At 49.6% G+C, this 26,827-nt stretch overlaps 9 protein-coding genes across 9 annotated transcripts; 3 read left to right on the top strand and 6 right to left on the bottom strand.

Annotated features, from left to right (window-relative positions):
- Positions 1 to 751: 751 nt before the first annotated feature.
- ASPBRDRAFT_200530 (putative cell division control protein Cdc25) lies at positions 752 to 4,628 on the bottom strand (the record flags this gene model as incomplete). Its single annotated transcript, XM_067621447.1, has 3 exons — positions 752 to 1,086; positions 1,160 to 1,376; positions 1,437 to 4,628. 3 exons carry the CDS (start codon positions 4,626 to 4,628, stop codon positions 752 to 754), a joined length of 3,744 nt encoding a protein of 1,247 aa, XP_067474164.1.
- Positions 4,629 to 11,524: 6,896 nt separating this feature from the next.
- ASPBRDRAFT_136880 (uncharacterized protein) lies at positions 11,525 to 12,237 on the bottom strand (the record flags this gene model as incomplete). The annotated part of the gene is given in 3 exon segments (XM_067618844.1): positions 11,525 to 11,651; positions 12,045 to 12,151; positions 12,163 to 12,237. The coding sequence occupies 3 exon segments, from the start codon at positions 12,235 to 12,237 to the stop codon at positions 11,525 to 11,527; spliced, it is 309 nt and encodes a 102-aa protein (XP_067474163.1).
- Positions 12,238 to 13,119: 882 nt separating this feature from the next.
- ASPBRDRAFT_356067 (uncharacterized protein) lies at positions 13,120 to 13,572 on the bottom strand. The gene has a single exon (XM_067623368.1). It carries the CDS (start codon positions 13,472 to 13,474, stop codon positions 13,208 to 13,210), a length of 267 nt encoding a protein of 88 aa, XP_067474162.1. The 5' UTR covers positions 13,475 to 13,572; the 3' UTR covers positions 13,120 to 13,207.
- A 454-nt stretch (positions 13,573 to 14,026) lies between these two features.
- On the bottom strand, positions 14,027 to 14,276 carry ASPBRDRAFT_48440 (uncharacterized protein). The gene has a single exon (XM_067626090.1). It carries the CDS (start codon positions 14,213 to 14,215, stop codon positions 14,054 to 14,056), a length of 162 nt encoding a protein of 53 aa, XP_067474161.1. The 5' UTR covers positions 14,216 to 14,276; the 3' UTR covers positions 14,027 to 14,053.
- Positions 14,277 to 19,165: 4,889 nt separating this feature from the next.
- ASPBRDRAFT_356200 (C2H2-type zinc finger protein) lies at positions 19,166 to 22,088 on the top strand. The gene is made up of 4 exons (XM_067623371.1): positions 19,166 to 19,411; positions 19,576 to 20,732; positions 20,801 to 21,795; positions 21,853 to 22,088. Exons 1-4 carry the CDS (start codon positions 19,276 to 19,278, stop codon positions 21,992 to 21,994), a joined length of 2,430 nt encoding a protein of 809 aa, XP_067474160.1. The 5' UTR covers positions 19,166 to 19,275; the 3' UTR covers positions 21,995 to 22,088.
- ASPBRDRAFT_356177 (uncharacterized protein) lies at positions 21,848 to 22,561 on the top strand. The gene has a single exon (XM_067623370.1). It carries the CDS (start codon positions 22,038 to 22,040, stop codon positions 22,479 to 22,481), a length of 444 nt encoding a protein of 147 aa, XP_067474159.1. The 5' UTR covers positions 21,848 to 22,037; the 3' UTR covers positions 22,482 to 22,561.
- A 701-nt stretch (positions 22,562 to 23,262) lies between these two features.
- ASPBRDRAFT_34656 (uracil phosphoribosyltransferase) lies at positions 23,263 to 24,111 on the top strand (the record flags this gene model as incomplete). The annotated part of the gene is made up of 3 exons (XM_067623261.1): positions 23,263 to 23,439; positions 23,514 to 23,613; positions 23,705 to 24,111. The coding sequence occupies 3 exons, from the start codon at positions 23,263 to 23,265 to the stop codon at positions 24,109 to 24,111; spliced, it is 684 nt and encodes a 227-aa protein (XP_067474158.1).
- A 172-nt stretch (positions 24,112 to 24,283) lies between these two features.
- ASPBRDRAFT_59340 (uncharacterized protein) lies at positions 24,284 to 25,067 on the bottom strand (the record flags this gene model as incomplete). The annotated part of the gene is made up of 2 exons (XM_067628038.1): positions 24,284 to 24,777; positions 24,866 to 25,067. 2 exons carry the CDS (start codon positions 25,065 to 25,067, stop codon positions 24,284 to 24,286), a joined length of 696 nt encoding a protein of 231 aa, XP_067474157.1.
- An 834-nt stretch (positions 25,068 to 25,901) lies between these two features.
- Positions 25,902 to 26,300, bottom strand: ASPBRDRAFT_34654 (uncharacterized protein; the record flags this gene model as incomplete). Its single annotated transcript, XM_067623260.1, has 1 exon — positions 25,902 to 26,300. The coding sequence occupies one exon, from the start codon at positions 26,298 to 26,300 to the stop codon at positions 25,902 to 25,904; it is 399 nt and encodes a 132-aa protein (XP_067474156.1).
- Between the last annotated feature and the right edge of the window lie 527 nt (positions 26,301 to 26,827).

Raw genomic sequence — 26,827 nt, 5'->3', positions numbered from 1 at the left:
GAGATTCTGTGCTGCTGTTTCTTAGTTTGGTGGGCCATCCTCGAGCACCAATTCTTTGAGAAAAAGAATCACAAATCCAATGGACTGTGATGACCAAGAGCACTGTAAGTGACAGGATATCGGGGGATATCTTTTGAACTCAAGATGGCAGAAAGCTTTGCCTGAGCTTCTTATGCAACGGCTGCCACGGGGGTCAATCAAGGAGATGACGATCGTCCAGGCAAAGCCAAATATCAGGATAGTTCAGTCGCATGATATCCAGTGAAGCGCTTGATTGGACAGGTGGTGGGGTGCAGATAGGGGATAGAGATAGTAAGGGAGAAACCCGTCGGAAGGGAGGTTCGGATCGATGGATTTGGCGGCTCATGGGACCAGCCCCCGAGAAATAAAGTTGCATGGCGTAGCTGGAGTGAATTGCGATCGCGCCATCGGATGTCGTTCAAGCATTGTGATAGGTGGTCGTTCGGGATCTGGCCGAGTGAATAGCAGGTCGACCGGGGTGGTGATAAGGAGCCCCGGCGGAAAAGCGAGAATCGAGGTGAGCCGGGCACTACAGGAAACCCGACTCCGACAACAATCTACGAGGGCGCAAGATAGCAGGTTAGTCTTCACTCAAGCATCAAGACGTCTTCCAGAGCTCAATATTTCTTGACAAATGACCGTGTCGCCTAGGGAGATCAACCACTGGACGACAGGAACAGAAAAGGGAAAGGGGGGAAGGAAGTAGAAGAAAGCAGAACAAGCGACCTGATCAGCGCGTCGACACTACCATGCTCGCGAGAGTCAAGGCGCTCATGTCTCTACTGTTTTTGGCATACCTCGCAATTTTTTCGTCCTCCCGCTCTCTAGGCTCAACTTCTAAACTCCGATCGTACATGTCGTGCACATCGCCCGCATTCTGCAGATTGCTGAGGATGTAGTCCTGCAATTCAGGGACCGGCTGAAGAAGGTACGGGACGTTCTGATACTGTTGAATGTCGCGGATGACCTCGGCGGTTTTGGCGCGCTTGTTGAAATTGATCAACTCCGACGGTGTGAGAGATGGAATACCATCTTCAATGAAAGTTAAATCCGTCAAGTAGACACCTAAGCAGCTCTGTTAGTCTCGGAATGATAGCATGACACCTACAAAGGTCGGGGGCCTGCAATAAGTGCATACCAAAGAAGGGAATACAAGGTGGATTAGCCAGATGCAGAGTCTCCCGATATTCACCAAAGTTTTTCGTGCTGGCCATGAGTCGGCGCATCTGTTCAAGAACGGTAGACGTGCGTCCGCTCACCTGGGCCCATGTGCGTCCAAGTCGATGAATAGGAGCCGTTCCGAGTGCAGAGATAATCGATGTCAGCGTGGAGTAATTGTTTAGGGCGCGGCATTTCTAATAAGCGTCAGCATTCTACCCTTAGGAGAGGAAGAGGGGCAAAGGGGTGGTCCGTACATCTGCGACGTTAACGAAGTGCTTGATGACAACTACACGCTTCTTAACGTCCGATTGATTGAGAATCATCTCCGCGACCCAGTTCGTCAATTGGTTGGAGTGAAGGATCAGTGCCTTCACATTCGAGGCAGGTTCCGGTTCGTCAGGGCCAACTTTCTTCTGCCAGGTCTTATTCAAGCACTCTGTAGGCCGAATCTTCGAGTAAAGACGCGATTCGATAATAGTGAGCTGCCGGGCGAACTCTGTGGCATCAATATCCAAGAACTTCAGCTTCTTCATGTTCTTCGGGATGATCGGCGTTGGCGCTGCGGTAGCCTGCGTAGGGACGAGTCGCTTGACGGTATTGTCTTGTCCCCGAAGGCGTTGCTCTATGACGGCCAACAGCTGCGGTGATCCTGGAGTCTTTGTAGTAGCAATAGAATCCTTGGTGAACGCATGGACATGCTGAAGGAGCGCCATGTGTGGTTCATCATTGGGCTCCATCCAGAAATTCTCGAACCAACTCTTCAGGATGTTAACTACGCGGAACCGGATCGGTTTCTGCTTCCTGTCGATCCACATTTGCATCTCGTCGTTGTTTAGGCCGGGCGGGGGCTGAATGTTGAACCGTTCGGTAAGCATCTCGAACAGCTCCTCCGCAGTGGTAAATGAGCGGTAGGTCAGGAGGAAAGTGTTGTTGAAGGAAGCATCAAGCTTATCATGACGAGTCAATTGTTCCACTAAGCCTGCCAGAGTTCCGCATTTCAAGTTGAGGCTTTCATTCTTCGTGTCGTAGAACACTTCACCTTCGTGATCTGTTTTCAAGTACCATGGCGTTTCTTCCGGCTCGCGGACCGGTTCTCGAATGGCAGGCTCTCGTGGGATCGCAGCCGGAGGGGCCTGTCCGAAGAATCGCTGGGCCTTGTCCATATTGCGGCGAACCTTCTCTGACGCGTTCTCGACAGAGTAAGAAGAGGGAATGCCGATGGACTCGGTGGCTACTCCAGCTTGGGACTCGGACCTGCTGTGAATGCCCTTCAGCCCCGCATTCTCCCCACCCAGGCGACTTTCCGCGCGGAAAGCAGAAGGCTCGGGCACCTGTTCAAGGAGCAGTGAAAGGGAGAATCCGATTTGAGAAACATAGTTCTCCAGCTGCCGGTGAACGCCACGCACGGCATTCAATCGGTCATCAAGCGAATCCCCACGAAGTTCCGCCCATTCATCGCCCAGTGGTGCCGAAACGGCTTGACAGCTGAGAACGAAATCGGCAATGGCATCGTAGGTTCTCTGCTTTTGCAAGCTGAAATCAACCAGTTGGGGATTCTGGAAGCTAGTCCCGAGGGGTGCTAGATTGATGGATTCAACTGCAGACATCCAAGGGCGAAACTGTTCAACGACCTTGATCGCAGCAAGAGAAACAGCATTCGCGATTTCCTCGTGCTCTGTGATGGTAACAATCTTTTTCTGGTTGAGTGTTAGTCGCTCTTCCAGCCGACGAATGCTGCCAACAAAGGATCTCCTGAGAACGTCAATGTGGTCTATAAGGGCCGCATCTAGGGTCACCGATGGCTCCGCCCGCGAATCATTTGCGTCGTGATCCAGAAAAGAGGTCGGACCCAAGTCGCTCATAGAGACGCCATTGTTCTGCCAGCAGCCTCCCGAGAAGCTGCCTACGACGAATCCAGGAACAATGCGATGGATGGTCTCGCCACGCTGTTGTCTCGCAACCTCGACGTAGCCATAGACGCCCTGCATCACACCATCTGCCTCTTGCAAGCACTTGTTGATGGAATCCGGTCCGGGCCAATCGGCAGCCGCAATGTGGGACGAGAGCACCAGTTTGGAGAATTTTGACATCATATCCCTGAAGTGGGGATACAACGCCTTGTTGGTGGAGATTACTGACGGGTTCCCGGAATGATTGTCGGTCGTGTCCGAGCCAGCGGCCAACAGCATGCGCAGATGGTCGGAAATATCTTCCGCTTTCCTGACATACTCGGAGCGGTCGCCGTTCAACAGCGTTTGCCGGTAGACCTCAACGGCGTGGCGCATATTGTCAACAAGCAGGGGCCAGGTTAACTGAACAGAGAACCCGTCGTCAACGAAATGCGACGGAACTTCGGAGGAGATCGACGGTCTGTGGATGTTATCGGAGACGGAGTTGTTACTGCTCGTAGCAGAATCATAGAACTTGTGCGAAGTCAACAGGGACTGGTGCGAGCTTTTTCCGTCGTTGATGGACTTGGTTGCAGATGGCGGGTGCAGCGAGTCCATGGACGTCGCGGGAGACACCCCGTCCAGGTAAGATTGGCGTCTCCGGGACATGGAATCGCGAGATGTAAGCATCAACGACTCGCCCTCCGCTTCCGAAGCCGAGCCATCGTAATCATCCTCGTCCCGTTCGAATCCACGAGCCATCAACTCCGGTGGAGGTCGCGTCTGGTCGGGCACCAGGAAGTTGTTGCGGTCATAAGGGCCAGTCTCGTTGGCAGCGGGGTTTTCGAACGGTAGCTCCATGGTGCTGTAGCCTGTTAGGGTATTGAAATAGAAGAGACGGCCATCGGGAGTCGCCTGTGGGATCCAGAAGGCAGCCTCTTCCTGCTCCTTGGGAGCTGTTACGCCCTCGATAGGCAGAATGGGCTGCGAGTCGCGCGGATTGCCCGCTGAGTCAACATCATCACCGTCTTGCTCCTCCTCGTACTCCTCGCCAATGCCTGACTCCGCACTAGCTTCCTCATTCTCATGGATCTGCGGCGCTTGTTCTTCAAGCTCCTCCAAGTCTGTTATCACAGTGCAGTAGTTACTGGGGAACCAGCCCCGCACACTATTGTCGATGACACCGTCCCACCAACCGGTCTCAAGCTGGTTCAATACTTGTATAATGTCGCCCCGGCGGAAGCTGAGACTGGTGTGATCGTCGGCATCGTAGTCATACATGGCCCGCACGAACAGCGCCGGAGGCGGTTCGGGGCTAGGGGTATAGCGCCCATCGGTGGTGAGCTTCATTGAAGCGATACGCCGCGTGGGCGATTGGTCGGCGGTGAGGGAGGGCTGTTGGAAGGATAGACTGTTTGCACGGCTCCGCGGGCCAGTGGTGGGGGTGGTGACTTGTTCGTCGGGGTACTCGAAAGTGGCCGTATAGGTGTTGGTCTTAGTCGCCAGCGCAGATCCGGTATCAACGGCCAATGGCTCTGCCACACGGGAATCGAACATCGGGTATCACAACAAAATGATAGTCCGAACAGTAAAAGGAAACAAAGATCGGCACGCAAACGTCCCCGCAACGGATGGGCTGGAGGAGCTTCAACGAAAGGCGTTGTTCATGACTAGAAGGCAGGTAACCGAAAGATGAGCGAGTGAGGCGGAGAGGCGGCGGTAAACGGGGAAGAAGGTCGATAGACAGATAGCGGCGGTGGTGGTGGTGGTGGTGGCAGGGAAGAGGGTGAGTAGTGAGATACGGGGGGGCAGAAAGTGGCAGGTGAGTGGGATAAGACAGTTTAGGGGGGGTAAGTAAGTAGTGTCAGATCTGAGGTCAGAACACCATCTATCGTGAACTCGAAGTACCCAGCGGGAGTTCAACCTAACCTCGAAGCAAAGAAGAGACAGGAGCAGCAAAAGAAAAGGAGAGTCGAAGCGACAGCAATCGCCAGGAGAGAGCGAGAGCGAGAGAGGGAGATTTAGGGAGGTTCCGACGATTGCCTTTGGGGGAGGTGGGCAGATTGGCATTATTGGTTTCTGGCTGGCGGTCGGCGGGAATCCCAAGTCAGTCCAAGTGGAGTGACAATACCGCCCCGTACCGTACCAGCCCGTTACCAGATACTGTACAGCTCTCTCAGTAGTTATCCATTTCAAGTTTACTACCTACTATTACTATTACTTACTATGGAGTATTGAAAGAACTGAAAGAATACTTAGGATCTCTTAGACTTTGAGACTTAACAGTTAATACACTATTGGATTTTCCTGCTAATGAATTCGTCTCTTCATTGTATGTATGCAAACTATGTATGCTGATGCTGTGGTTGATTGTCTGTCACTTTCGCACTCTGCCACAGCGCACACAATAGTCCAACGCACATATTATTCTCCCCATTCTTAAGCTTCCCTTTCTTCAGGTAGGTACAGAATCCTCGTCAGTGGTTGAGCTCCCGTCCGACTTGCATGTGCAGTTTCTTTCACCTTCTCTCTTTTCTTTTTCTTTTTCTTTTTTTATCTCACTTGCCCTCCAGCGTTGCCACCCAACAATCAATCTAGAGCAGTCTTAGCCTATCATTAGCCTCTCCAACCTAGCCCTCGTGTCTTACCTTCAGTGGAAACCAGAAATAATAAGAATTTTTACGCGCCGCAGACCAGTTAATATGTGATAAACAAATAACTCATGAAGGATAGATTATTACCAGCGTGTATCCCAGATTACCGCTTCTTACCGCGGGAGCAAAAGCACAGCAACAGCACGAGCCTTCTGAGGCTTCGGATGGCACCCGTACTCCATCGGACTCGATCCCTACGATTGGAAGACCGCCCAGGTAACTGGGTAACATCTCTCCCCCGAACCATGGATGTTGGTGACGCGCTCCGTACCATCGAGATCCATCATTGGCAGCATATCGCGAGTACGTGCGCATTCCGAGACCCTAATGGGGCTCTTTGGGGTTAACCAACCTAATTACTCAAGACGTCTGGATCGCACGGTAGACTTGCCGTGACCGTAAGTAGTAGCTCGGTCCAACCAAAAACTGGCTGTCACAGATTGGCTGGGCCAGGGGTGGTGGAGGAAGAAAAAGACGGAGAGGAGTGTGATATATTAGCTGATCATTGGGTTTTTGTGTGAAGTGTGTGAATTTTTGAATATTTCAGCCACTACACCTGTAATTAATTAGAGATACTTCACTATGCGAGTCAATAATCTGTTTTCCATTTCCCAGGTTTAAGTTTGGTTTGGAGGGATCGGGAGGAAGAAGGGGAAGCTCGAACCGCGTCTCAACGAGTCCACACTTTCAACCCGCGCGGCTGCCATTTCCGTCCAAGAGACGATGGGAAAAGCACGTCCCGGTAAATTGTGGTCTTAACCTTCTTATCCATCCCCAGCCCACTCACTCGTTTTTAGTACCTATCAGAGACTCTTAGACTTTCAGGCTCTCTCTTTCTTGTTACTAGTATCCAATTAGTGTCTTTGTGTCCCCATTTTCGGGTGGAGACGTATCTTGACTCGCGTCGCGCTGCCGGCTGCAAGTGCACCTGCAACGGTCACGGCTTGCTGAGAGCCGGAGACTATTGGCGATCATAGATAGACCTTGACTGGCAATAAGAGCCAATATACGAAGTTGACACAAATAACACCACCAATTATTATCTCTACAACAAAGAATACATACGAATAACCTGTCATTCATCATGCTCGCGCTGTTCAAAAACCAACCCCTGTCCCCAACCGCCGCGGAAATGCAGGGCCTGAGGTCTGTGTCCAGCCAGGCCACAGGGATATAGATAACGGGTACGGAGTACAATCCTTGATAAGTACACTTCTTTATGCTATACTCGCATTGACACTTTTGCCTTGGCATCCACTTCTCGGATGATGTGTATGGTATCTAGTTAGTAGGCAGTTGCCTTCTGATACACTTCCTTACGACTGACTAGTCATTCAGAGACATACAGTAACCGACACGGTACTTTTGAACTGACTTGACCCATCATATATCTAGAGACTCAGCATAACGCTTAGACACCTGGTGTCCGAAAGTCAAATGACTTGAGGGCTAACTGACGCAGGACGTTAATGGTATACGTCGATCAGGCAGTTTACCTCTGACAGTGGCTTCACACCAGACCTGCAAGAAACTCAAAACGATGTTCTGTCCGCGACTAGATCATCGCTCATGAGTTGGCTTATGCACAAGGACGGTTCAGACTAACCGATAGGAGGTATACTGCTATAACAATAACCGCCGCACATCAGTCAATTAAGTCCAGTCAGATTTCAAATGACTGGGGTTCGATATCAGCGTGCAGAAGGATCTGCGGCCAGGGAGCTGTCTTGCAGGGGTTGCGGATGTCTGCAGAATGACATTCGATTTTACTGATGATCAGTCTGCTTATCCATCAAGCACAATGGATAAGCTGTTGTGCGATTAATATAGACTCGGAGCATACATATTATCCGTAGAGATTGACAGAACACTCAAGCAGCAAGCTCAAGTATACAACAAGTTGTGAGTATGCTACCATTCTATAAATCGTCATAACCAAGAATAAAATAGCCGTTTATGGTGGGAAATGAGGATAATCTTTCTAATTGTTTCTCCACATTCATCATATGTTACTGAATATTTTCAAGTCCGAACGTTACAATATTTAGAGGCTTTAGCATGTCATCCCATAGCCAGAAACTCCTTTCCACCTTGACTGACACGCTTCTATATTGAAGAGAGTGAGGTATAATTCATGCAGGATTGTCTAGCGTCTACATGTGATAGAATGCCGCTCGAGCAGAAGCTCCACATCATGACCATAGTCAGCTCTCAGAACAGCCAGGAAAGAATCAAGACCCTCAATAGCAGTATTTCTGCGGCGTGAAGAACTGACGATATAACCTCAATGATTTAAGCATGTCTCTCGCATACTCTCCTCGAAGACATTCAGGCAACTTTCAAATACCTACATAGTCTCTCTACAGAGTATAACAGTATCTAAAATGTTACCTTCCAATAACCACGAAGATTGAGCAACAAAACATTATCAACACCATGTCAAAAACAATACAAAACTACAGCTCCCAATGATCCAGATTTCCAGACATCCATGATCGTATCACCAATACCCAAATTCACACCCCCAATAACCAAAACACCAACCAACTACTTCTATCCCTCTAGCCCTGAAGGGAAGTACCTCCGATACAGCCCCCATCACCATTATCAGGTATCTAGTTAACCAACGGCAACGGCAACGGCAACAATCAAGCCACACATACATACATGCAGATACTAACATCCCCCAATCTCGCCTTTACTCGGCTTTATTCTGCAGCCACGCTGCTTACTATTACCTTAGCAGCTGAGTTACTATCCCCTCCTCAGTACAAACTAACCTCCAATCCATCAATCAATTCTTCATCTTCACCACTAGCTTAACTCAATCCCCCTACCAAGTTCAGAGTAATATGATCCTCAGCCACGTGCCCTAGAAACCGTTAGACGGACCGTAACCTAGTTACTTTATAGCTACGTCGTTAGGACCAATTCTCAAGACTTATTGGCTACATCGCTTAATATACTACGATTTAGTCAGTTTCAAACTAACACCTATATCTCAAGGTTCCTTCCATACTAGGTAAACAGTCATTGTGCGTGGAGCTGTGCGTGTGCTCGGGGATATATCGGCATTTATATCCCGTAGTTGGCAACTAAGTCAATAGCTAGGTAACGGGTTGAGTAGATGGGTGGGTAGGTGGGTGGATTCGTCACCTTAATCTATTATGCATTCTAGAACATCTGATATTGATATTATGTTGTGTTATGCCGATGAATGGGGCTACTGCTCTGTAGAATGGAAAGCATGTGAAGGAAGGAAGAGGATGTTACTGTGGTGGTGTGATGTGATATTCCTCGGTACTGTTTGAGTAGGGTAGGGTCTCAGCCGAGGCAGTGGATATTGGTGTGGTGTCAGCTTACGAAGTCTTCCTGGTTAATTAGTTAGCTTGTGCGCGACATTGGGGTGTATCTATTTGCGGGGGTTGTTGTGTCGGGGCTGGGTGGTTTCTTCTGAGTGCAGGGCTATGAATGGGGGCTGAAGAATGGGTGGGTGGTAAGGCATTGGGCTGACGTTGGATGGGTTGTAGGTGGTGGCAGTTACGGAGAGATGGTGGGATGAGGGCGTGTATGTATACGAGATGAGGGCTCTGTTCCGCTCGTGTTAGGGATTACTGTGTGAGCTGATATGTTTTATATGGATTGTTCGTGAATGTGGTGAGGATATGGGGCAGTTGTAGGCTGAGTATACATATGCATATGTAGTAGTCATGGGCAGTATTCGGTAGACACAGACATACACGAGCAACTGCATGACTCGACTTTGATAATAGTTAGCGTTAAACTATGCTTTACAATCAGTTAAGAAAGTAGTATAAAGTAGAATAAGAATTGAAGCATATGTACTAATACAACACCCCTCAAGCACAGCCCAAGTATACACCACCTGCACAACAACAGCTATTAAGCTTAAAACAAACATCAATCTAACTAATGGCATTGTCTTATACCTTGCTTCTCAATTACATTGAATGTCTAACAACAATATATTGACTCCTCTGATCATCACGAGGGGTAATCAGCAAGGGGACTACTATATCCACTGATCCAGGGGGTTCATTCTGTCCAGGGGGGATGATCCCCCTCAAAGCACTGCATACTGTCAATTCACTACTAAGGCAGACAGACACTACTTTCAGCATATGATTGCCATGCCCCTCTATCAAGGGATACTTCACACACACTCAGAATAATAATTGTGGTCAGCAAAGTAATCTAGAATGAAACATATTCATCCCTGCCTAGATCCCGAGCCCGACACTAGTTGGAACTACGGAGTACACGGAGATGAGCATAGCAGAGCAGTGCACACCAGAAGAAAGCAGGAACCCAAGTTCCGGCAACCTTTTCTCATAGTTAGATAGTTAGTTACGTAGTACAAACAAGTTATTAATCTCCCAAGTCTGACTATACCCGGGCACTCCGATACCCACCATTCAACTTCCAAGTCGAGGTCCAGATCCAAGTCCCAACGTCAACTATATCCCGCCCACCCACACTTGAATTGAATCGAATAAAGCATGCTAGATAAATCGAACCAATCCCTCGGAGATCAATGGCGCCACTCCTCCATAATTACTTTTTCTCCCTATATGCTACATAGATAGATAGATAGTTGAATGGAAAAAAGAAGAAAGAAAGATAGAAAAAGTTAGATAGCTGATCATCCAACCACCCATCCCGTTCCGCGCACATTCCTCGACCAATCCAAGCTCACCTATCTGTCCACGTACTAGTCAGTCTCAGCTTGAAAGTTTAGTTCACCCCATTTTCCCATTTCCCCCTTTTTCTTGCATTCACCTAGCCCATCTACTCCGTAGTCAGTTAGATAGTTAGTAGGATTTCAAGAACCACTGTTTTCCTTCATTCCTAAACATCCGGTTGGATGAACCGGATCCGATTGATGATGGTGTGACTTATGATAGTGGCCACACGGGGCTTCGAGAAGAGTTTTCGATGGATTCGATGGATTCGATGGCGGGTTCTTTCCATTTTTTTTATTATTCTTTTTCTTCTTCCTTTTCCTTCTTCTCTGGTGAGTGGGACATGGTGTTATTTTTATCGGACTAAGTTCTTGGGGAGAGGCCTTCTAGACTTTTCTTCCATTCTACGTAGCAGGTACTTCGTATTCGGGTTTGTTTTGTTTTTGTAGGGGAGAACCTGGTTGTGTGTACTCCGTAATTGTGTAGTTTGTGTAGGTATATACAATGGCAATTGCCTGTTGAGTATTTCAGGTCAATTGATTGGTTCAGTTAGTGGTGTTCTAGACTCGTGCTATTATCATTATGAACTCTAGGTTAGGTCCGGGAAGCGGTTTCTTTGACTTGGTTCTGGATTCGGGTTCTCTGGTTTGCTTGCTAGGCGGTCCTATTTGGCTTGCTTTGCTCGTGAATGGCTGATAGATAGTAACTAATACTAGGTACTACTGACTGTGATATCTAGGGAGCGGGTTGATATGGTTCAATCATTTATCGCAGGGTGATAACGAACTCTTTGGGCGTCTAGTAGTAGTATGTATACTGTTGGACGAAAGGAATACTTTTTATAGCAGTCTAGTACTACTGACTCAAACTTGAATGAAGTATGATTAGCATGATGAATATGGAGTAACCTCTACGGAGGAGTAGTGATAGTATATGATTTATCATGTTTCATAGGCGGACTCGCTCCCGCAATATATATCTGAACCCCAGGAGTGCAATGGTTATACAGAGTACTACGACAGTCCACCCCATCGCATAACCAAACTTTATAGAGTAGATATACAGTACCTACAGCTTCACAATTTACTCTATACAGTCATACACTTCCGAACCTCGAGCATGATCCCGCGTGTTCGGTACATCTGTATACATCATCAGGAACCGACGGGAGCGAACCATGGAACCAGCCGATATCTCGGCCACGAACCCCGACTGACAGATAGCTTTCCATGGTTGTAGCTGATTGCATGCACTACATGTTTCCATTATAGTCTACGATATCAAGATCCCATCGACGATAAAGCCGACTACAGACGTCTACAGAGTACGGTGTTTACTCCGTACATGTCTTGTTGATATGACGCGACGCGAAACGAGACTACCGTGTCTCGTGGATCCCTCGCAGTCATCGCCACCAGGCTAAAGTAACTGCCGATGTCAGTGGAACTGCTGAACTTAGGTCTAGGGTTAGGGGAGGGCATCGCACAACGCACAAACCAGGAAAAGAAAAGCGGAGCACTGCAGTGGAGGGGAAGAATAGAAAAAGTGAAGAAAAAAAGAAAAGAAAAAAATAGATGGAAAACTTGTCAGACGGAATTCCGGAGACTTGCCCACACAGATGGAGCAGCTTATCAGCTGGAAGAGCGGGTTCATCACTAGGTGGGTCACTTTCGTTATCGAGAGTCACCAAGTGCTCTTTCAATTTTTTTCGTTTTCTTTTCTTCTGTCTTGGACCCGTGTCTTCTGCTTGTTGCTCATCCATAAAGCTGTGGGACCTCTCATGACAGCAGACCATATCTTCAATGCCATGTGTAGAAAAGCGATGCCCAACCTGATAGTATCTAGAAGCGGTCAAGGAATCCTTCCACGGGGATCAAGATCAATCCCCAACGGCACCAAGACGGTGATGGTTGACATCCTTCACCGACTCCAGGGATGCTCGCCCAGGATATTCCAGACCGTTCGGAGATGGAGGGGCACTTAGTACGGAGGCACTACTGCCTAATTACGTGACGGATGGACGGATCACGGGCGCCGCCGACCAGGGTCGATGCAAACCGCCAAAGGTCCCAAAGTTGTCGGGACGATGAGCGCCAGCCGAGATAAGTAGACTTTTTTTCTTGCCCTTCCTTCCCATTTCCTAGCCTGGGATGGCTGCCGACGCTTGCTAGTGTAAGGGCCGGGGTTTCGGGGAAGAGGTTCCTGATTTCCTGCAACGGTACCTGGTGGAGTTGGACGCGCCTGACTGGATCATAGACGCCCTGTGGGAATTCAATTGAAGATTCATTAGCTATGGTTGTTGGAATCCGGCGATCGACCCTTCGCGACGAAAGCTGATCGACTGCATTTTTGGTGCAAAGGAGGTAATAGGACGGGTAGCTGCAGGGCAAAGGAGCCAAATCGGAAAGCTAGAAGAGCTTTCTTCGCTTTTCGAGACTGGTTTTTGAGGTTCAGCCCCTTTTTTTTTGTTCTCTAAACCGCATGTAAATTCGAATGAATGATATCCAAGAGACTTGGACTCCCAACCCACCGAATCACCACAGGTATGGAGGACACGCTCCCGCCGGAGAAAAGCGAGCCTGGATCGGAAATGATCGATCATGAATGGAAGGATCGGTATGTACGGGAGTTTTGCACTATTGCCCCCCTCTCTTGACCCCGTGCGCCGGTCTAGGAAATCGATGCATGGTCCGTACGCAGGTGCTCGATATTGCCTGATAGATGAAACCCCAAGCGACTTCTGTTCCCAAAGTTAGTGACACTCCTCTCGACCAACTGGCTAGGTAGTCATCAGTGTATCTCGCGTCGTTCCTGAACCTGCAAGCTCATAACATCCTTCCATGAGATACAGGACAAGCTGAGGCGTTGACTGGGTCGGACCGCTGCATGGTTCGGAAAGTGGATCAAGCTCCCCAATAAGTGATGGTGAATGAATGCAATTTGCCGGGGGGCGAGGTTCGACCTCCAAGCCGAGGAGGTCAAAATTCGGGCGGCTGGACGTGTGAGAGCAGGCCGAGTGTCTGGATTTGAGCATTCTGCTGTCCATCCTTTCCCGACCTTCTCAAAAGCGTAAGCTCCCCGGCTCACCGCTTTATTCCTGCAGGCCGAGCTCCTGGCAGATGGAAAGCGGTGAACGGGGAGTACGTAAGAATGGGTTTGCTCAGGCACTAATGCTGATTAGGATTCTGGGGCCTGCATCTGGACGGATCCCTCTGGGTGGAGACTCAGAATCGCTGATGCCTCTAGGGCTGTCTAAGTCTCATGGAATGATGAAAGCGGCGGCGACTCTCTGGCTTATCGCAATCGATGGTGAGCATGATAACAGGTTAGAGAGTCCCAGTTCTTTCTGTAGGAGTGACATGCATTTTTGGTGGATAGCGATCGTGACCAGATTGATCTTAGGGGGATAATGGAAGGGCGCTCCTCGGTAAATCCAGACAATAATGCGCCCAGGATGATCCGCAGGCAGTGAGTGCCAAAGCACCCCTCCGTTGTGGCGGTGGAAAGATAAATTAAACTGATTCATTGTTCTGGATAACCAACTAACTAACTAACTATCGGATGTACAGAGTATGCGATCCTCCTGGGGTACTTTTGTGCTCCCCTCATGATCATGTGTGTTTCCCTAGTAACTAACCGTGTCTGGTGGGGGTTTTCCTTGGGAGGTCCACCCACTGATGCCCCACTCGCGTTCCGGGATTTTACGGAAACCTTCGTGGTGGTGGTGATGATGATGATGGTGATGTCTTTTTTGAGATCGAGGTTGAACATACATAGGTATTGTCATTTCTGTGGTTGAGGATGAAACAGAAGTATCTGAGACTGTTCTACTTCATAATGCACTCCGTATGGTCACGATACCTTCCCGCATCATTCCCACAAACCAAGCCTAGGATGGGCAAAGCCAATCAATCGGGCTGCCTGTGGTGCGTCGAACCAAGGGGCCAAGGACAGGCCCGGAACTATCGCCCAGCGTCATCTGACCGCGACACAGTTGTACTCGGTACTTGCACTGCGTAGATAGATAGCTAACTAGTTAGTTTCCTGTCTACTTACGTATGTAATCATTCCCCTCCCCCCCCTCAAGGTGGATCGTTTACTTATTCGACAGCAACGCGGAACGAGGGCGCGTCTCCGAGTGAGGCTGGTTAGGCGCGACTGCGGGCTTGCAGGCAGCCACAAGTAAACCTGCCCTAGGGTAACTCTGGCTTCAGACTAACTCTCTCTGTCGAAGGGCCGGATTCCCCATGCCACTTATGCAGTTGGGACTAGGTAGTGGGTGTTAGGTTGATGCATCTCCGGCTTGGATGCCAAACTGCCAAAAACAGAAACAATAGTGTTTGGGAGATGATGCAGTCTTGCATCTTCCCATTTCCCAAGGTCCCAGCTGGATCGCTCCAGAACATGATTGTGTCTGCTGTCTCAAGCTTTTGCATTATCCATTTAGCGCCTAGGATGGAGTAACTTGTAGTAATGTTTTGTGTCCCACAAACAAGCACACCTGATGACTGATGTAGCCCGCCCACATCCTCGGTGGTAGAATCCACTGGATTGCTTCCAAAGTACTAAAGTTGAAGGTGGGGGGGAAAGGAGGGGAAAACGGAGTTTGGCAAGCGAGCAAGAAGAATTGGAACCGAAAAAGCATCATCATCCATCGCCCTACGGAGGGTTGTTGTTTCTGACCCTTGATTTCCATCCACCTGCTGACGCTGGCTGTCGTGTTGGCGGCCGCTGGAGAGCAGCTGACCCTGAGCTGAAGTGGGAGGCAAACCATGCGCGCCATGTTTGAACCTCTGACCACCACCTTCACCCAACTCCAACCAAAGGTCATTCTGGCGTTCGCAGTGCATCGCACGATTAGCTTTTGTGATGGAGAATAGTTCTTTTTCCTTTTTTCTTATTTTTCTTATTTTTCTTTGTTTACCTATTTAGTCCAGGGGACGGCCAATGAAGGCCCAAGAGGCTTGCCAGAAATTTTTAGGGATGTTGGCGTGTGTTCTTTAGGCTACCGATAGACTGGGCGATGATCTGTCAAACTGAGAGACATCACATCGTCAGCAATATTCTCCTATTGCTGCGTGATGACGGGTGGCTTTTTACCAGCCAAGCACGATTCATCTCTTCCCCGTCCTATATCTATCTGGCTTGCAACTGACTTGGCAACGTCAAGGATTAGATTCGTGATGCCGCGCGAAGCTCTGGGGTTCGCGAGTGCACTTCGCGAACCATTCTATATTTGTACTTTGTAGACATCGGAAAACTCCAGCGAAAATCATTCAACACTCGTCATTGTGACGGACGGAAGAAGGAGAACGGAGAGAGAGGGGTCTGGAACAACGGCAGCGCTCGATTTGAAGATCCACCGGGGCTAGTTTTTAGTCGGAGTTAGACGGGCAATCCCACGCCCACACAAATTGGATCGCATGGAAATGAAGTCATGACCAGCCTTGCGGCGGTGGTGGGCGATTATCAAATCACTAGTGGATTATCTACGACATTAAGTAGGGATAACCGAATGACCAAAGAGGGGTGAAGGAAGGGTTAGACTGGAAAAGGAGGGAAAAAAGAGGGGAGACGAAGGAGGGGATAGAGGGGTAAGGATGTGTGGGTGGCGGGAAACAGAGGAGTCGGAGGGGAATAAAAAAGCAGGAAAGCATACGGAGTACAAATAGGGTAACATGAGATGATCTAGAAGAAAGTCAAAAAGGGGATGATGATGGTTGATAGATATGCGGATTATTGAAGGATGAGATGGAGTACGTAGGTACGATCAGCGTGAGGAATGGGAGCCTGGTTTTGGACGAATTGTCCACTGGATTTGGCTGCTGAAGAGATTCCGTGGTGGAAATGAAGGGAGCCCATACACGAATCAGGTTGGCGGTGCGACTCCGTGGCATTTTGACGGTTTGCTGGATCCCTGCCGGAGGGGCAAGGGGGGGCTGACGAGGGGCGAAACAGAAAAAGGAAAAAATAAATATAATTAATTATTTTGTAGAGTTTCGAAAGAGGGGACGGAGGGGGAGGTGCAGCACTAAATCTGTTGGCTGGACGGGAGTTTGTGAGACTCCAGAGAGAACTAAGAGACTAACTACTAAGAGAGAATGAGATTATGAGGGAGAGCGCGTGTCTGCGATGGATTCTCAATTCAACCTGCAAACCCAGTCTAACCTCTTCGAGCCGTTTCCCTTTAACCCCCTTCTCCTTCTCATCTATCGAGCACCCTCTCTCTCTAATTACTGTGGACCATTTGCATGCAATGACCAAGATACGTCGACTGGAATTGTAGTCTAAATGCTGTGCCCTGACCTTTGTCTACTGACAATGGTCAATGACAAGTATCTACCTGTCTCTTGGACGGCCCCGCAGCCGACTGTACCAAGTTTGCGATTTCTGCGCTGTCACATAGGGATGGGCGATAGGGATATAGGATACCATTTGGCTGGTCATCTCATCTCATCTTACTTGCACCCGCTGCGATTGAGAATTATCTCCTCCGCACAGCAGGTAATCCGAACCTCATTCAGTTCCCCGGTGCTAGTCATGTCCGCCTCGAGGTTACTAAGACAACCTGAAGTCTTGTCCAGTGTCCTCCCTCACTGCAATTGTACCCATCGAGCTACCACTTGTACCCACCGAACAAAGTTACATACCATACCGTATGGAGTCCTCATTCCACGCCAAACCCCACTATGAAATAATATCGATGATTCGATGCGAAGTGGGAGAGAATCAAAGTCGAGCCTGCCCTTCGGGATGGGATTTGTGTGGTCAGTTAAGGCAGGTCGCCGGAAGACACCGTAGAAGCTCTGCTGGCCCATTATTATCCTTCTAGCCTTTTAGGGTCCTGCACTCGACCGCTGAAAGGTGAGCGAGGGGCGCCATCACCAAACAGGGATAGGAGCATTATCCGAGTGGGTTAACCCTAGCAGGGGGGTATTTGATCATGAGAATATCGACTGTGCGCGTTGTGTAAGAGAGGGGATGTACGGAGTACTCTGTATACACAACGAACCTACGGTGTACTTTGCCGCTAACCAACCAACAACACTCATCATCATGATAATCATGATTCAAATCTGTCCAGATCACATCATGACTCTCGATAACTCACCAGGGGAAACATGTAGGATGCTGCCCAATGTTGTGCATATGAAGAGTAAATTTTCTTTTTTTTCTGCTCGGATTATTTTCTCGGATATTGAGATCATTGTGTCTCTTTTTTATTTTATTATTATTATTATTATTATTTCTTCTCACATTTTTTTCATTTTCCTTTTTTTTTTTTTTTTTTGCCTTTTTTCAGTAATAGTAGTATCTAGTGGGTGCAAAATGGAAAATGGAGAGTGGATAAGATTCTCCCTCACATCAACCCAAGACCTCTAACAAACGGTCGATTTCAGCCAGTCGAAGGAGGACCCCCCGGCTGAACCGGGTTGACGGGTTGGAAGTCTACTACTAGTACTGTACGGTCGTCCATGTGGGCTGCGGTGGGCTGGGTTGCTGCTTTGTTTTGTTGTCTGTTCTTGAGTCGGTCTTAGTAGTAGACGTATGTACTCCGTAGTTTGTATGACTTTTTATTTCTTTTATTTAATTTTGTTTTCTGTTTATTCATCATTTTCCAGTGAGATCCATTTTTGTATCCAATTTTCATTTTCATTTTCATTTTCTTTTCTATTTTTCTTTTTTCCCTTTTCATGTTTGCTTATTTTCCCTAACTTTTCTTGTCTCTTTTTTCGAAATATGGGTCACCGAAGGGAAAGGTGGACGTGTCCTAACCAGGTTCCGTTTAGCCCGGGCACGCCGTTAGTCAGAATGGGCCAGTCGCAAGACAATTGGCCGACGGGGAATGGACGATAGTGGCATTATGGGCCCCAGTGCGTGGGCGAATCCGGGGACTGGCCTGTTCGCTTGTTTTCCCCCTCCGTCAGTCCCGCCGAGGGAGCCCCTCTTTCCCGCCTCCCACTTACCAGTGACTTCCTTGTTCAACCGGTTCAACTGGTTCAACTTGTTGTTCGCTGCGCCGCTCGTCGCCCAAATCGCCAACACCGCCGCTGGACACGACCGCCTCACTGTCGCGATCCAGCGATCGCCCCGAATCGCCCATCGGCTTGTGCCCACGTCCTGGCGCGACTTCTTGCCCACACCCACACCAACTTTTCCCTCTCTGTCGGTCTTCCCCCCCCCCTCGCTCCCTTCCTTTCGACCAGGCCTTTTTTTCCCAGACTCTCTCCCGCGACTCACAAACTACTTTCTCCTCATCCATTCAACATCCCCCCTCCTCCTCTTACCTATTCTTTTTCTCTCTCTCTTCCCTTTCCTCCTCCTCCTCTTCTCTCTTCTTTCAAACGCCTTCCTCCTTCCTTCTTCCCCCTCTCTTCCTCTTTCTCTCTCCTCTTCTTTCCTGGGTCAGCATTCAACATCTTGCTCTCTTCCTTTTTTTCTTTTGCTTTTCCTTTTCTTCCCTCTGGTTTTGTCTTTTCCCCGTTCTGCCTTTCCCATCCTTTGGTACTTCCCCTCCCGGCTTCTTATTAAAGACTGCCTCCACCACACCACCATTATCATCACCACCACCACTTCAACAACTACTACAATAACCACCCGCTATCACACTATTCTCCCCTCCTAGTCCGCCTGTGGCTGGACCCCCCTCCCTTCTTCCAATTCCAACCCTGCCCTCCAGTATTCCCCCACGCAAGGAATGATCAGACACCAAACCGAATTCCTGTCGTCTACCCGCCTACAGAACCGGTGTGAAATCACAAAAGGGACGATAGCGCAGTCGTCGATCTTGTCGCTGTTCTAATAGAAGTCGGCCGTCGTTGTATCTTCGCTGCAGCATCCTCAGCAATGGCTCCCGCTGCACCTCCCCAGGCGACCAACTCGCCAGCCAAGAAGACATCAGCCCCAGAGAAGAAATACAAGTGCCAATTTTGTAATCGCGCCTTTAGCAGAAGCGAACATCGCAGCAGACACGAACGTTCGCGTAAGTAGAGTGGATTTCTTTTCCCTTTCTATATGGTCGGCTGTTCCTGTGTGCGCGGGGCTAGGCGTACACCGTTCGTGCGGGCCAGTGACTGTGTGCTACGGCTGTCTTTCGCGTCGTTTAGATTTGTCAAGGCACGATACTAATCTTTCGTTGCTCTATAGATACCAAGGAGAGGCCGTTCAAGTGTCTGAAGTGCCGGAGTACTTTCGTGCGCCGTGATTTACTCCTTCGTCATGACCGTACCGTTCACGCAAAGGACGGTGGGATACCGCTAGTTTCCGAGGGCCGGCGACGTGGTGGCGCGGGTGTCCAAAAGACTTCCCCGGCACCCGGCCCGTCGAAGCCCTCCATCACAATTGATCCTGCTACTCTCGAACAAATAGAGGCCAGCAGTGATGGTATGGTTGATCTTGAAACTGCAGCCATGTTGATGACAGATTTCCAACATAAGGCCGCAGCCGCCGCTACTGGTCAAGCCAATGAACGTGCTGAATCGGATCGCTCCTTTTCCCCTGGACGCGGTTCTTTACTAGAGCCTCCTGTGTCGTACATGTCGGGCAACGCGACCTTGCCGCAGATGCCTTGGGACACCCTGGTTTCCCCTGCGGACACCAAGCACCCGATGGGATCTCCCTTCGTGTCTCAGGACAGTGGCTCGGAATCGCATACACTGCCGTCGGTGATGGACCGACACAGCGCTGTGGGTGACGCGCTTGCTCCCTCGCTGCACTCCCTGGTGAACTCGCTGCCGATGTCTGGAAACTCGACGCCGAATGCGCTGTCGCCGTATCCCTCGATGACCGGTCCCGTCAGTCCAGTCAACTACCGCCGGTCTCCCGGACCTAGCCAAGCCCTGACACTGCCCAAGGCCCCGCAGATTGCCAACGAGATCGAGCGAAACATGGTCGTCGAACGGCTGCACAATGTGGATGCTCTCAATGTGCTTCCCGAGACCTTCCAGCTTCCCCCGACCGCATCTCTCAACAAGTACCTCTCAACGTACTTCAATCTATACCACCCTCACCTGCCGTTTTTGCACCAAGAGTCCTTCAAGCCGACCGCCACTTCACCGCCATTGCTCCTTGCGGTCCTTTCTATTGGTGCTCTGTACACCTTCGAGCGGCAGCATGCATTCATGCTTCACGTGGGTTCTAAGATGCTGGTCAACCAGTTTTTGCAACACAAGGACAACTTTGACTCTCGCAAGTGCCCTCTCTGGGCCATGCAAAGTACCCTGCTGAACATGATCTTTGAGAGCTGGAGCGGTGATCCCAAGGGCCTTGAGTGGACTTGCTCCATCAAGAGTCTTCTGGCCAATGTAAGAGCATTCCCCCCCCTTCATTTGTTCCCCTATCGTACTATTGGGATGGCTGCTGATCAATGTAGATGGTTGCCGGAAACCGCTATCAACTGAAGCTTCGGACTGAAGCGCGCGAGGGTGCTCAGCCGACCCGCGAGGAGTGGATCGAGGACGAGTCGTGCCGCCGGACGTACTACGCCGTTTACATCTTCTTCGGCATGCTCACGCTGACTTTCAACCACACCCCAGCTATGAGCTTTGACGAATTTGACAACTTGGAGCTTCCTTCCTCGGAATCCATGTGGAACTTGGATGTGACGGACGATGAGGCGTGGCGCCGCAGCTTGGCCTCCTCCACACCGCTTACTGTTCGTGAAGCGCACGACTGCCTTTTCCAGGGCGAGCAGACGCGCTACAGCGCTTTCGCCACTCGCGTGCTGATCAACGCGCTCTTCCTGCAAGTTTGGAACCACAAGAGGAGCTTCGAGGCCCTCCAGGACGTGGTGACCGAATACAAGCTCCGCTTGGCGCTGGAGACGTGGGAGAGTTCGCTTGAAGTGTGCGAACCGGAAACGATTGTGGTGCCTCTCAGCACCCCTCAAAAGGGCCACCCCTTGATCTTCAACTCGATGGCCGTCTACCGCAACACCCGCGCTCGCTTGGAAGTGGATCTCAAGTCAATCCAGGAGGCTCTACGCTACCACTCTTCCTACGAGGTCGCTGCTGCGATGACTGTCGCTCGCGAGAAAGTCAAGCGGTCTCAGGAGATGAACAAGGTTATCCAGTCGTGCTTTGAGTGCATTGAGATCGCCGCTGTTCAGGGCATCAACTGGGTGGCCAAGACATCTGCCACGAACTGGAGTGTCGAGCATCCTCTCTGCGGCTTGGACTTGATGGTCATCCTCAGTCTCTGGCTCTATCGCCTGGAACATGACGAAGAGCCCGCATCGGAGGCTGAGATGGCCATCTACAATAAGGTGCGGAATTTGTTTGATGATGACGCCGTCGACGCTTTTGGAAAACTCAGCTCCACCGTGGCCCGTGTATGGGGTAACATCCTAGACGGCGTGGTAGTTTGGGGGTAAGTTGATCTCATACTATGCTCATGCTATGATTATCGGATGCTAACTTGCAATAGAATTACGAAGCTCATGGGCGAGTCATTCAAACTTCATTCCCAGGCCTTGATCGGCTACGAAGATTCGTTGCGCGTTGCCAAGGACCAACCTATTCACCCCATGCCGACGAAGACGCTTGCCAGCGTTGGCACCGCATACTAGCAGTGCGATCAACATTCATCTCTACTCGACCAGTAGACTGACTATGGTCGTCTACGTGGCCGACGAAATTCTTCTTTATTCTCGTTTTTATTCATTCCTTACGCGGGCATTGGTCTTTTCAGTTAAATTGGGTCGCGGGTGGAATCTCGGATTGGGTCGGGAACGACGAGCAAGTGGCGGCAGAGGGAATGATCTGGACTGCCGCATCATGCTGCTTGCTGGCGTTCCCTGGCTCACAGTTACATGCTTTCTTGCAATTGTTTTCGTGCGACGTCTTTCATTGCGTTATGGTTTCGCAAGAGCTCACGGGAGTCCGGTGTGGTCATTTTCTTGTTTTTGTGGGTTGTTTTCCCAAGGCAACATCTCGACACCCGGCTGGTCCTGTGTGTTCGTCCTAGCACTCGGTGGAGTTGTTGTTTTTTTTTTTTTTTTTTTTAATTTCCTCCTTGCCTTCTTCTTATACGCTCTTCTACGCCCTAATCATTAGTGCCGTCCGTTCTACATGTGCGCATCAGCGTGTTTGGTCAATTGCCACAGGGTTTACCCTTGGCCATTCTTGATACCTTTGTCCGTTATATACATTCTTCTGCTTCAAGTCATTCGTTCCGACCTTTTTGATCTATTACTTTGTTCGTGACCGCTTAATGTATGTGCGTTAAATCGTTTGATATAGTGATGTGTTTATGTGTCCCCGCCGTTGATGTTCTCCGCTCTGAATTTGTTCTTGTTGATTCTTGGCATTGTTGTTTCGATTGGTTTAATTGCACATGCTTTCGCTTGAGATTTATCAGTAGTTCTCTGTACCATAGTAATTTGCGCAGAAAATATAATTTGTTGGCGGGGTCCGAGTTAGAGTCTTGTAAGAGTTGATTAAACTTGCTGGATCGCTGGAGACATCGAACTCCAACAGTAGTACGGAGTAAGAGTGGGTCAGATAGCACGGTGGATCAGTGGGGGATCTGGTTCGCGGGTGCTTATCAGGCAAGAAAGGAGAGGCCGACCATCGCGGGGAATGAAGTTAACTGGAAGGAAACTGGAACTGAAATGCGATGAAGTGGAATGAAATCCATGGAAGTCGCAGAGACTGGAATTTGGGAGATCACTGGACCGGAGCAGGTGACTTGCTGCTTACCCCTCTCCGTTCCTGATTCCTACAAGTAGTTCCTTAAGTTCCTTAGTTCTCCAGTTCCTGATTCTTTCTTCCCTCTCCCCTCACCTTATCACTCACTATCTCTCCAAACTAGTTAGTTAGACTAGTTACCTCAATCATGGCCCTCCCTTCCAACGTTCACGTCTCTTCCCATCCCCTCCTCCAAGCCAAGCTATCACAGCTCCGGTCCGCATCCACCTCGACCCGCGAGACCCGCAGTCTGGTGCACGAGATAGCGACTATCTTGGCCGTGGAAGCATTTGCAGCAGGATGGAAGGTGAAGAAAGCGGGCATTGTCAGTCATCTATTTTTCAGTCAATCAATTATCAATCGATAGTAGAGTATGTGTTTATTAACTTATCTGGATAGGACACCACCCCACTCGGCACCGAATACGTCACTCACGACATTGATCCCTCGGACATCGCTTTGGTGCCTATTCTCCGCTCCGGGTTGGGCATGATAGAGGGTACTATTGATTCCCCATCCCAGCAACCCAACCAATTACAGTCTTTCTGCCCAAAAGTACACACGAAAGCTAATGCTGAATTGGTGGATAGCAATGAACAACCTCCTCCCCACCTCCGTCCCAATCTATCACCTCGGTCTCTTCCGTGAACGTCTCACCCTCCAACCCGTCGAATACTATAACAACCTCCCCTTCCAGCCCGACAGTTCCAGCACTAACACCGCCGCCGCGGCTACAGCTATTCTACTGGACCCGGTGATTGCAACGGGTGCTACTGCTGAAGCAGCGATCCAGTTACTTCGGGAGTGGGGTGTGCAGAGAGTCGTCATGTTGAGTGTGCTGGGTTCGGAGGCCGGGGTGTCTCGCGCGGCGGGCACTTGGCCTGAGGGCGTGGAGCTGTGGACGGGAGCAGTGGATGAGAGGTGTGATGAGAGGGGGATGATTGTGCCGGGATTGGGGGATATTGGAGATAGGTTGTTTGTTGCGATGGGGAAGTAGCTAGCTAGCTGCGAAGCGCGTAGCTTAGCAGTAGCAGGTAGCAGCAGTTTACTTATGCTGTGGAAGACAAATGAAGCTGGATAGATAGCTAGCAGTAGGTAGGTAGGTAGGTAAATAGACATGAAATGACTGATCAACCAAGCACTTGATTGATAAATCAACAGATTGACTATCACCTCCGTTGCAAAAACCCCAATACATCCATCTCAACCCCATACTCCATCTCATCCCTCACCGTACCACCACCACCACCGCCTTGACCCTGACGAACATTCATCCTACTCCCCATATTAATCCCTCCAACAGGAATATCCCTCCCACTCCCAATCCCAGGAGTCGAAGAAGTCGACATCACAGGCCCCAACCTCGGCGACCCAACTCCAACTGCAACCCCATCCCCATGCACATCAGATACACCCACATCCAGATCCAACCCAGTAGTCAACGCCACCCCGATCTCATTCTCCTTATACATAGCCGAAGAAGCAGAATTTTCCGGCGTAATATTCCTCTGATGTAACCCCATACCCATACCCATATCTCGAACATGTGTATGTTGTTGATGATTAAATTTCTCCCCAATTCCACCCCTCCCATGATGAATCCCTCTGGTAAGAAGCATCTGCCGTCGAAGTTTCTGGGCGCGTTCTTCGCGGAATTCGGCGGCTATCATATTACCCCACCAGATATTAGATGCGTTTTTATTCCCAAGTTATATCTTAAAGAGGAGGAAGAAAGGGGGGGATAAGCGTACCTCTCCAGAAAATAACATATACTCCCATCACGACGAAACAAGCGGCTAGGAAGCCGAAGAGGATGCCGAGTTCGTGGGGGAGGGAGGTCATGGGTGTGTAAGGGGGGATGTTGTGTGGATCATTGTTATCATTTATAGTAGGGGACTGTGTTGTAGTAGTAGTGGATGGTTTTGTGGGGGAGATGGTGGTGGTTGTGGTCATTTTGGTGGTCTGTTTTGGAGAGATGGGTTAATCGGATAGGAGGTAGGTAGGTAGGTAGTATGTGTTTGTGTGGACGAAGGACGTACTGCTGGAGATGTAGTTGGTTGTGTATGGAGTCAGAGTTGAAGTTGGACTCTTGAGTTGTGGTGGACGCAGATCTAGTCCGTGGAAGTGGAAACCATACTCTGCAGTTGAGTAAGAGGGGATAGGAGGGACCATTCACTGGAGATAAAGAATCATCAGAGGACAGCATCTGCAGCTCGTGTTCTTTGTCTTGTCGGCGCAGGATAATTATTGGTCGCATCTCGTACTACCCGGATCGGCGAGACAAAGCCCGGATCTCCATCAGTAGTGAATGAATAGAATTCTCAGATTCATGATCGGTAAAATAGTAAGTTGTAGTAGTAGAAGTAGGTAGTAGTAAATACATCATCAATAAACAATGGCCTCAGTGGCCACAAAACAAGGTATCATGTACACGTACAAGAAGCGTCAGTAGAAGTGGTAAAAGGTAAAGACCCGGTCTATACATGGGGGTATGAATGCAAAGGTCAAAAGAAACAAAAAGAATACTTCACAAGAAGCATACTTAGCTTCTTGCGAAGTAAAGAAGCGAATAAGGTATAAGCGAATAAGGTATAAGCGAATAAAGTATAATCTGCAGCACGGCCACCTTCCCAATGGCAGTGTGCAATGCAAATGCAAGCAACGCTCGTAGCAGAGAGCGACCGAACCGAGTCGCCAAAGACTGTCGTGAAAAGAGAATTATAATATAACTCCGAATGCAAGTTGGTGCAGCATGAATAGTAGATCGATCGGAAAGTATGGCATGGATCACCCCAGCATTACTGCTGCCAATGCCGTACAGGTCAATCCAATGGCCATGCCAATCCATGGTGTTTGTCCGAGTGTGCCTTCACTCCGTGCGCGCAACGCCTTGGTTTCCCCTGTCGACGATGCGGCCAGGCCGATTCTCCCGCTTGCTGGTTCGGGCAGTTGATCCTGCACCCGTGTCGCATCGGTATTATCTTCAATTTCTTGCAGCGTGCGAACCTCCCATAACCTCGCAGTGTTCTCTGCGTTCGACGGCGTCGGAATCTCAGGCAACGGGGCGGGCGGGTTGGCATTGGGGAGGGACGGCGTGGGAGAGACCGCGGGAGGTTTCTGAAGATCGGCCTCGACGGCGAGGGCTATCGTCGGAGCGAGACAGAGGAGGATCGTGGAGGCCTTCATTGTGAATATATGTGTGGTGTGGTATGGAGGTGGATATGCGAGAGAATGCGACGAGAAAGGTCGGTGCGGAGGGAAACAATGCAAGCAAGGCTGGCTGCGCTGCGGGATTCCCGAACGTGCTGGGATGAGAGCGAGAAAAACTCGTGCCAGGAAGATATAATCCACAACTTCAACAATACCAACAATAGCAACAACGGAAGAGTCCCAAGTCCCACAAGTCACAAGTCGAGAGGGTAGTAAGCTGAGTCGAGATCTGAAACGGGGAGCGCGACAGATGCGAAGAGCGAGAGAGCGCAGAAGAAACGACTGGCTGGTGTGTATCTCCTGAAACCTGTAACGAACAATACAGGAGAGCAGGTCAACGGCAACGACAGTGTATGTGTAAATAAAAGTACAAGCAACAACCACAAGCAACGACCGTCTCCAACAACCACAGGCACGATATAAATATTAAATAAAGTACAAGCGACAGAGTGTTGCAACAATAAAAAGGGACGCGGACGGGGAAAGCAGCAGAAGAAAAGAAG

Source organism: Aspergillus brasiliensis (genome assembly GCF_001889945.1).
Source record: "Aspergillus brasiliensis CBS 101740 unplaced genomic scaffold ASPBRscaffold_18, whole genome shotgun sequence".
Lineage (NCBI taxonomy): Eukaryota > Fungi > Ascomycota > Eurotiomycetes > Eurotiales > Aspergillaceae > Aspergillus > Aspergillus brasiliensis.
Note: the sequence above shows the minus strand (reverse complement) of the source record. Positions and strands in the feature narration are given on the sequence as shown.

Bases quoted from the DNA above. Each gene is read 5' to 3' on its own strand.
- ASPBRDRAFT_356067 (XM_067623368.1), bottom strand. From the start codon at position 13,474: ATGGACAGCAGAATGCTCAAATCCAGACACTCGGCCTGCTCTCACACG.
- ASPBRDRAFT_48440 (XM_067626090.1), bottom strand. From the start codon at position 14,215: ATGACAATACCTATGTATGTTCAACCTCGATCTCAAAAAAGACATCAC.
- ASPBRDRAFT_356200 (XM_067623371.1), top strand. From the start codon at position 19,276: ATGGCTCCCGCTGCACCTCCCCAGGCGACCAACTCGCCAGCCAAGAAG. The intron at 19,412-19,575 runs GTAAGTAGAGTG...GTTGCTCTATAG, and splicing joins CAGCAGACACGAACGTTCGC to ATACCAAGGAGAGGCCGTTC. The intron at 20,733-20,800 runs GTAAGAGCATTC...TGATCAATGTAG, and splicing joins TCAAGAGTCTTCTGGCCAAT to ATGGTTGCCGGAAACCGCTA.
- ASPBRDRAFT_356177 (XM_067623370.1), top strand. From the start codon at position 22,038: ATGGTCGTCTACGTGGCCGACGAAATTCTTCTTTATTCTCGTTTTTAT.